The sequence below is a fragment of the Neltuma alba genome, unplaced genomic scaffold (genome assembly GCF_004799145.2).
Source record: "Neltuma alba isolate B1F8T4 unplaced genomic scaffold, ASM479914v2 tig00010785_pilon, whole genome shotgun sequence".
Taxonomy (NCBI): Eukaryota; Viridiplantae; Streptophyta; class Magnoliopsida; order Fabales; family Fabaceae; genus Neltuma; species Neltuma alba.
The window spans coordinates 42660-52437 of NW_021635602.1; the positions used below are offsets into that span (position 1 = coordinate 42660).

The window sequence follows — 9778 nt, forward strand, 5'->3', positions numbered from 1 at the left end:
AGACACGGGACAAATTCCTTATTCCTTTACTATTCATCGAGACAGGACCAAGACGAGCTGGTTCTGGTCTCATCCCGTCCCGTAAACAGTCCTGCTCTGATATTCCCATGACCATAAGGCATACCGTGGCGGTGACGTCGTGGGCCTGAGCCAGATCCAATTTGATCTCAAGTGTTTCCTTTTTTGACTTTTTCGCCGGAAGATTTCTCGTGAACTTAAATACTACAATCTTTCAACCGTAAGTCTGCAACTTCTATATTTTAATTTAAAAAATTAAAATTAAGCGAAATTAGAACATCTTTTTCATGTATGAACAATTTTAAAAAGTTGATTATCTTCTTCTGCTTCCTCCAAATTTTCCGACCCGACCGTCAACGCTCCCAATCCCCCGCTGAATCGAGCAATTGCGACATTGCCGTAAATTACTTTTGTTGAAATTGGTTTGTTGCTTGCTTGGTCTGAGCTTCCTATTGAACTTTTAATGATCTTGCTATGTTGAATTTCTGAGATTGGTTTCGGCAGCTTAAGTCTTCGAATGCTATTGCATTGAATACTTGGATATTAACTAGCTCTGTTTCGCACGAATATAGTTTAGGGACTGGCACCATTACAGAATTTAACCAGATATATCATTTGGTTTAATCTGCTATCTACTTGCATTTGGATGGTGTAAATTACTATTTCAAATGCCCTGTCATTACCATTCCCATTTGCAAATCAAATGATGATTGCCAAGAATAACGATTTAAGTAGACTAACGAGTCTTGTTTCTATATTGGCACACAGAGTCTTGTGCAGGAGGACGATTGATCTGTTAGCGGCAGCACCTTAATTTTTCAAAAGTCCATTAGATCTTCCAGCTCCTCTGTAATGCTCTAAAAATTCTGTTAACAATACCTGTAGAGAAATGATAAATCCGAGTCGTGTCCTACGGACATTGTCCTTAAAAGCTATTCCGCAACTACTGGCAAAGTAAGAAGCGACACTCCCCATGATTAAACGAATTCTTCCTGTAAGAACAAGGTGAGTAGAACAGCAAAAGATGAAAGAACTCAGCAAGGCAAAACACCAGAGGAGGGAAGAAAGTTGCCCAAAAGCTCAAACCTCAGTGATCGTGAACTTCAGTCTCATGCCCCATTTATAGGCCACGGATTACAAGGGAGCATTGGGCACTTAAACACAATTAAGTTTTGGGTTTCAATATCATTAACTCACTTAATGAGGATTTAGAATTATTAAAGACGTCGGTTACAACTATTGAAGAGGTATAATGGTGATTAAAGAGGTGAATTAGTTAGACAGATATTTTTCATAAAAAGTGTCCAGTATCACGTTTGACTCATGCACAGGAGGTGAGGGGAAATTGCCGGATTTGTCTCCAGTGACCCATTGTACGTGCAAACCCACTCCTCCTCTTAGCTCATTTGGTAGCCCAAGAACACTTATTACTTGGACCTACACAATCCCAAGCAATATAGGGCTCTTCTTTTTACACACCCACACACATTATTTACAACATGATCTATTTCTCAATAACATTATTTCCAAGCTTGCCTTTTAAATTGGCTAATATGAGCTTCAAGTACTTCAAAATAAATGAGACACTACCGTTTTTCTGCAGATGAAAGACCTAAACATGATTAAAAAGTGGGGCAAAATGGAAAACCAATAGGATCCAAATGGAAGAAAGCAGAAACCATAGCAGTAAATCAGAAGTTGAAGTTGCTTGGGATGACTTAGAGGGCAGAACAATCACTTATTTTATTCTAACACTGCCTTGCACCATCTGATTAACATACAACACAATGGATTGGTAAGATTGAAATCTACGTAACATTGAAATCTACATAGCCATTTTCTGGTGTTGAGAGATTACTATAGGACTTCTCACTTTGTACTTGCCATCAGTCCATGTCAACTCTCCGAATGAAGGCTCTGAAGTTTTGGCTGAACTTGTTGCTTGAAAAATAACCTGATAGCTCTTCTTTTGGCTAGTCCCCTGAAATGTCAAAGTTGTTGGAAGAACAACAACTTCAACTCCTGCTGGGGCTTCGACATTTACATTGTACGTGGTTGGAGGACCAACATTTGTTACTATACGAGTAACATTTATAGGTTTCACACCTAGAAAAGGCAATGTGATGGAAGGGTAGTTGAAATCTTCTAGCCTGTAAGAATTCGGACATTTGTATGGCTTGTTATCATTAATGGATTTAATTATTCTTTCCTCGTAAGCTGAAGCACATAACAAGTTCAAGTAATCAGAAGCCTCTAGATCATAAACAAGTCCAGGATCCATTGCAAGGTTAGGTTTAATGTGTCCTGAACCATAATGAAATGGAGTTGCTACTTCATCATCATTTTCATCTAGAATTGGCCCGTTGATGTTATCCCGAGTGGTTGCTGGACGGGCATAGATATTAGAAAGGCTCTAGTTAGCAAGCAAACTGAAGAAGAGAACTATAAACTCATGACAATTAGGCTTTTTCATGTCTGTCATACCAGTAGTCATAATTGCAGATTTGATAGCTGCTGGACTCCACTCGGGATGAAGATTTTTGAGAAGACCAGCGATGCCGGCAACATGAGGACATGCCATGGAGGTTCCTGATAGAATGTTATAGTCAAAGCTACCTACATCTAAATCTAGGTTGGTGGGACTTGCCCCTGATGAATAAGCAGCAATTATATCCTGACCTGGTGCAGTTACATCAGGCTAAAATTTAAAAAAAAAAAAAAAAATTGTTAGGAATCACAGAAACTCAAGAACCATGTAGTTGATTTAGGGAAAATTAGATGGTTTGAGAATGGATAACCTTGAGGATTGACGGCAGAATCAAGTTGGGTCCCCTGGATGAGAATGCAGAAACTTTTGGAGCCGGCTTTATTGGGATAAATGTTTTTGCGTTATTCAAGAACGCAGCAAGGTTCCTACAATGTACGTATAAATATAGCCTCGTTATCCCAAAAAAAAAAAAAACAAAGAAAAAAAAATCAGAACAATTTCAGAAGGACTTGTACAAGAGAAAGATTTATAATAGTTACTGGACATCAAAAGGATTTTTTTCCTGCTGGGATGTATTGTTAGACTTTGTTGGATGGTGATATGCTGGAACATTGGATGAATCTATGACTTGAGCATCAGCTGTGGCTGTATTCAATTGCCCATCATTTTGCAAAATCATTTGCAGAGCACCTGCACGCTTTGCTTCTTGTCCCTTGTCCACAGGCCTTAGGCTTCTTCCTCTTCGGCACACTAGTATACTGCCTCTTACTTTGTTCGGATCAAGTGTTCCAGGTTTGCAATGATCACTGCAATAGGAGCCAAAATCTTTGTACTTTGTACTCATACTAACACATAAACATCTGATAGTTTAACACCCTCAAAAAATCTAATCAAGAATGAGGAATGTTGTTCTTACGCATCATCAAATGTGGCATTAGGAAGCCTGGCATTACCCGCAATTAGCAGAGGAACCAACTGTCGAGTTGTTGAGTTTGTGGCAAGACTGGTCCCCTGATGATTGTCCAATTTATTAGAAACAAATCAAGGAGAAATTATAGTATGACGTTATTGATATTGCTGTCTTGTTGAGAAACGAGCTGAACTATTAATAGCTTATTATAGTGAAACTTCTGATAGATCACATATATGCTTTTATTGATATTGATGTTATAGGCGAATACCTGCATGAGTTGGCCATTACTGAGAGTAATATTATTACTGAAGTCTCTGTCAATGGAGCCAGAAGAAACAGTGAAGATCCAAGGTGCCGCATTGGACACAGTCTGAAGCTCAGGTCCATCATTACCAGCAGAAGCAACAACTAAAACACCTCTTGAAACTGCATGGAAGGACCCAATGGAGATCCCATTGGTCAACATGTCGTTGACCTCTGGGACGGTGCTCCGGCCGATCGAAACAGAGAGCACATCAACACCATCATGAATTGCTTCATCGAAAGCTTTGATCAAGTCTTCATCAGTGCACTCCTCAGAATCGTTAAGACCCCAACATACTTTGTACACTGCAAGACGAGCTTTTGGAGATCCTCCTTTCGCCGTGCCGTTGCCATTTCGGAGAACGCTCACATCTCTCACAAAGTCGCCGCCGGCTGTTGACAGAGTATGGGTTCCGTGGCCAGCGGTGTCACGGGCACTGATCTGAGTTGACGGGCTAAAGGGTCCGTGTTTTGCTTGGTAGCCTTGAGAGAAGGTTCGTGCTCCAATAATCTTCCTGTTTCATGGTTCGCAACGCGTGAGCATGGATATGTATATAGATTTTATTGTAGTTATATTTTGGAATATATATGTATTATGCTAAAAAATTTAATGGGTACTATTTTAATAACGGAAAAATTAAATTGAACAATAGTAAAATGATTTTTCTGTTTAGGAGGAATTTTTAAATTTTTAAAATAATTTCTGTAAAAATGAAGGAAAATTAATATAATTTAAATAAAAACAATAGAAATCTTAATTTTAATATGATTGGCATACCATATGACATGTGTACTTAAATTAAAGTATATAACAATAACAAAAATAATAACGAGTTGGTTTTTTTAACTAAAAGATCAAATGCTATTAAAATAACAAAAGTCATTGCAATATACTACCTCCGGTCCTTATATAAGATCTTGTTTGACTTTTATTTTGGTCCTAAATATAAGATCCAATCCACTTTATCTCTTATATTTATAAATTTTTTTTCAAAAAATTCCTTCTAATAATGATAATTTTAACCAATACATTTGATTAGCAAATATATTTTAGAAAAAACAACAAATATTCATTACAAATAATCAACTTAACTTATTTTCTTAATCCTCTCAAATTAGTCAACTAGCTCTTATAATTAGAACCGGAAATAGTAGTTTCTAAAAAAGGACAAAAACTTAAAAAGAAAATAAGTGAAGGAGATAAAGATTTAATGAAACTTATACCAAAACTAACAAGATGGTTCAAGAATTGCACAAGATCAAAATAATAACCAGTTGTTGAGTCAAGTGAAATAAATTTAATTGAGTTGACCCTAATTTGAATCTCACGTACAATATTTTTATCAAAACACATTAAAAACAATTAGAGCTGGTACATACTATTTTTGTATAATTAAAGATGAAATAGTATAAATCAATATTTGATCGATGATGAGACATGGCAATTGACTAGCCGTTGACAAATTGCCCGTTTCTTTTTACCCTCTTTTGTCCTTTTTGCATGGTTTTTAAATTTGAATTGATTGATGTGATCATTCTTGTAAAATTTTATTTGGAGTATAAACATTAAATGTATTTTTGATAATTTTGTTTCTTAATAATTTTCTGTTTTATCTCACATTTTTCATCTTTTATTTTATTATCAGGATTCTTCTTTCTTATTTATTTCTTATTAAAAGCGGCATCTTTAATATAAAAAAATTTAATTTTTACATATTTATTGTTTTTAATTAATTTAACCTTTTTTTTTAAAACTCCAGGTAGAAAAAGGAAAGAGGGGAGCATATTTTTGGAAATGACATTGGGGAACAATTTAAAACAGAACTCAAATTAAAAAGAACACTAATTTTCCAGTCCTTACAATAATTTTCTAAAGTTTTAAATTAGGTCCCTGCACATTTTTTTCTTTTTTATCGAATCTTTTAATTTTTTTTTTCCCTTAGTTCCGTTAATCCTTCAATTTAAAAGGGCTTAACGGAGTTAAAAATTGGTTAGAGAGCTAAGCATATTTACAAGCGGATCTAACGAGTAAAGCCACGACTGGAAACCATCTTTAATGTTAAATGGAAGAGTAAAATACTTTGATTATCCTTCTATTTTATCTTAATTATACAAATCTCCTCTCTATTTTGAAAACATGTATTTTAATCCAAACCATTGCTACCATTAAGGAATATTCTAAAAAAATTCTTTATATACAATTTTTTAATTAAAAAAATATTAGAATAAACCTTATTTCCTGCTTTACCACTCATTACATTAAATATGTAGTTTATCTTTTAATATTAATATTTATTAATAATCTATTTAATATTTTTACTAAATTTAATAAATTAAGACTTAACTTTATAATTTTATTGAAAATACATATACACAATTACAAAACATTTTTACTAATATATATTGAAAAAATTATATCACAAGTAAGTTTAAATAAATAGACAAGATTTATTGTAAAATAAAAATTTGTATTTATAAAATTAATAAAATTTATGATATGGTAATCAATTCAACAATATAAAAAAAATATTAAAATATTTTAATAATGATATGTGATAATTATTAAGTAATATTTGTATTAAGAAGGAACAATTTGATCAAAATAATAGGTCAATCCTATGATTGATCAACTAACAGATTGGTTGATGCGAGTTAAATCTCAAAACTAAAAAAAAATTTGTGCAATATATATTTTGATTTTAAGAAACGTCCCTATAAGTTTTCAATGTATTTTACTCTGGATAGAATTAGTTGCCGGGTTTAGTCTCATCGGGTGGTCCATCGGGTCATTGGGATTTTGGGGCTTAGGGTTGGGTTACGCAGTGAAAGGAGAAGAAGGGAAGATCGCCATGGAAGATCAAGACAACCAGTGTTCTGAACGAAGGTTAGTGTTTGTTTCTCGCCGCTATGATATGATGTCGTGAAAGGGGCCGAGATAGAAAGGAACATGACAGAGATCAATCGAGTCGCAGCAAGAGAAGGAGAGGGGATAGGTTGGTGCACCGCAACTATAAAGAAGACGGTGGAGATGATAGCTCAAAGGAGAGTGTTAACAATGATGAACTCATATCTTGGCATAGAAATGTGATTACGAAGTTTATAGTTCTGGTTTTTTCGGTTGATATGAATTGGTTTGGGACAAAACTGCACAAAAGGAGGCTCGTCTTCAGGGAGAACAACCACCAAAGCAAAGGGGATGAGCCTCCTCATCTCCGGTTCCGATGCCCAATTTCCTTTTTTCCGCCCCTAACCCGACACCCAATTTCACTTCATATCTGATGTAATTTTATTTATTTATTTATTTATTTTGCTTAGTCAGACTTACTTATAAAAATATGCCTAACTGTCTGCCAACTCATCAGTGCTGCCCAATTTCCTTTTAACACTGTTAGCTTTTATTTTACAGCATTTAGCATTGAAATTTCGGTAAAAACAAAATCATGATTTTAAAAATATTTTTATGGTATATAAAATAAATATTAAAAATTTTTATCTAAATTTATGAAAAAATATTTTTTAAAAGTATTTATTTGGTAATCCAAACGCCCTATTACTGAGAGGATGGAGCAAACTTAACGGAGCTGAGTAGGGAATTAGCTTTCCCCAAATTGAATAGTGATCAAAATGGAACCTGTTGCAAAGAGTTTTGTTGGAATCGCCGCCCAAACTGAACAGCTCACATTGTGATCGGCCACGCCACTTGCTTGGTATGGGCTCGTATCCATCGTCTCGGAAGCTTCTGGATTCTGGCCAGACCCCTGTCCAAGAAAATGTTGCTGATTTGTTAACTTCATCTGAAAATTACTTCTGTTCGGGTCTTCTTCTAATAAATTACAATAAAAAATATTTTAAAAAAATTAATTAATACTTCACATCATGCCATATATAAGCAGTAACTTACATAAGTCAAAATCTTGGTTAAAACCAATTAAATGTAATAATCGTGTAAGATATGTAACTTTTTCTTTCCAGATATACCCTTATTTATAAAGATGATGAGTGAGCTGGGAAAAAAATGAAGATTATGAGTGGAAGAGACCAAATGAGTGGGAAAAAAAGATAAGAAAAAACAGGTGAAAACAGAGATAAATGAAATATATAATTAATTGGAAGGAATTATATTACCAGTATCAATGCTGCCAATGATGACATTGTGACCAAAATTGCCCTTCACCCAGGCAGAGTCCAATCTAACTCCTCCATTCCTCTCTTGCTCAAGAAAGTCCCATGACCTGGTTGTGTGCAGCTTATGCGATTGGCTCAAGAACACTGACACCACTCTTGGATTTCCTGCACATATATTATATTCCCAACCGTAATTTCTTTATCATCTCCCACAACTCAATCCAGATGTTCCAGATCTGCTTTCATAATAAAAACAGATCTGAACCACTCCGTCTGTAAAAGATGATGAGGATGACGATTCATATGAAGTTCAAAAAAAAGAAAAATCTTACTTTTGAGCTCTTGTGCCTCTTCGTCTTCGAGTAATGCAGCAAAGCCATTGATGTGTTTGTTGTAAGAGTAAAACATAGCTTCTCTGGCCTTCTCATGGCTGCCAAACACAAATATATATATATATATATCAACATTAATCATGAAGACAATGTTGAGATTGAATTGAACAGACAGTACCTTCCCAGAACAGAAGCGAGCAAATCATGATGAGAGTTCGTAGCAGAGTCCATATCAACAGAAGAAGGTCGGGGGCCATGAGAATGTGATCCCAGGTATACAATGTAGGACTGCAAGTGATGGGTGATGAAATTAATGAAGGTGGTTTTGACAATAACCAAACGACGAAGAAAATTATCAAAGAACATTCATTAAGAACTAAGATTGAAACACACACACAAAGACTTGCCTTTTTATTAATGGCATACGCAGGTTGCAGCTGAAGCTCTATAATGAAGGAGGAGCAAAGCAGAAAGGATGAGAGAAGAAGCTGAAACATTGTTGGTGAGAATCACAGTGATGAGCCTACGTACTGCAGAATGGCGAGTCCGCTTCTTCTTCTTCTTCCTCCTAGCTTTATAAATCCCACAACTTATTATATCCCAGTGAAACCCTAGATTATATTATTGCCATACGAACAACGGTGTTGCTTCCATGTAATTTAGAGGTGATGGGTCGAAATTCTATAAACAATTTCTCCACGGCATGTTTTAAAATTTATAACATGCAACGTCGTTTTTTTAAGTCATAAACATGCTGACTCATGTATCAAATTTTATATGTCCATGCAACTTGTTTTTTGACAACATGAAGAAATATGGATGCTTATGAAAACACTACCAAAAAAAAAAAACAGCTTACTACCAACAGAATTAGTGATGAAAAATTATTCTATCACTAGTTTTTGACGAAATTTTTAGTGACAGAATTTCTATCTGTTACTAATCCGTCAATGAATATTTAGCGATGAAATTTTTTTCCTCAAAAATTTCCCTAGCTAATATAGCAACGAAATTGTGACAGAATGAAATTAACTACGAAATTGGTGTTAATAAAAGTATCATCATGTCATCATTAGATATATATATATATACTGAGAATACGAAGACAATTCCTTGACAAATTTTTTTATAGTTCATTAATAATAATTGAAAAAATATAATAAGAATATTAATAACTTTCTAATACAAACTGATATAAGAAAGAAATGATTTTATCATATGTACAATATATTAAAAATGTAAATATGATAAAAATTCAAAATCAAAAAATGAATTTATATGAGCACCTCAATTTATGATTATAAATCAAACTAATATTGAAGTGAATTTTGAATTTCAATCGTTAAACAATAAAATTTAATCATAATATAGATTGATTTTGTCTTCAATGCAAAAACAAATACTCCTCCGGTCCTAAATGTAAGACCCTTATACATACTAGTATAAGGGTCTTACATTTAGGACCGAAGGAGTAGTATATACAAAGGATTTTAAGAAAATAAAATATATACGATACATATATAAGTAGGAGAATGTTGTTTATCATAATCTATTCAAACCATTTAATTTTTTATATAAAATAATTTATTAGATTTTATT

General features: G+C 34.1%; 1 protein-coding gene across 1 annotated transcript; it reads right to left on the reverse strand.

Moving 5' to 3' along the window:
• Positions 1 to 1843: 1843 nt before the first annotated feature.
• Positions 1844 to 8676, reverse strand: LOC114759058 (subtilisin-like protease Glyma18g48580). The gene is made up of 11 exons (XM_028948161.1): positions 8587 to 8676; positions 8358 to 8467; positions 8180 to 8277; positions 7848 to 8012; positions 7354 to 7480; positions 3688 to 4237; positions 3423 to 3517; positions 3046 to 3312; positions 2817 to 2931; positions 2503 to 2716; positions 1844 to 2403 (listed from the first exon to the last, which is right to left on the reverse strand). The coding sequence occupies exons 1-11, from the start codon at positions 8674 to 8676 to the stop codon at positions 1844 to 1846; spliced, it is 2391 nt and encodes a 796-aa protein (XP_028803994.1).
• Positions 8677 to 9778: the final 1102 nt, after the last annotated feature.

Bases quoted from the DNA above. Each gene is read 5' to 3' on its own strand.
- LOC114759058 (XM_028948161.1), bottom strand. From the start codon at position 8,676: ATGTTTCAGCTTCTTCTCTCATCCTTTCTGCTTTGCTCCTCCTTCATT. The intron at 3,518-3,687 runs GTATTCGCCTAT...GACAATCATCAG, and splicing joins GTAATGGCCAACTCATGCAG to GGGACCAGTCTTGCCACAAA. The intron at 2,717-2,816 runs GTTATCCATTCT...TTTAAATTTTAG, and splicing joins TTCTGCCGTCAATCCTCAAG to CCTGATGTAACTGCACCAGG.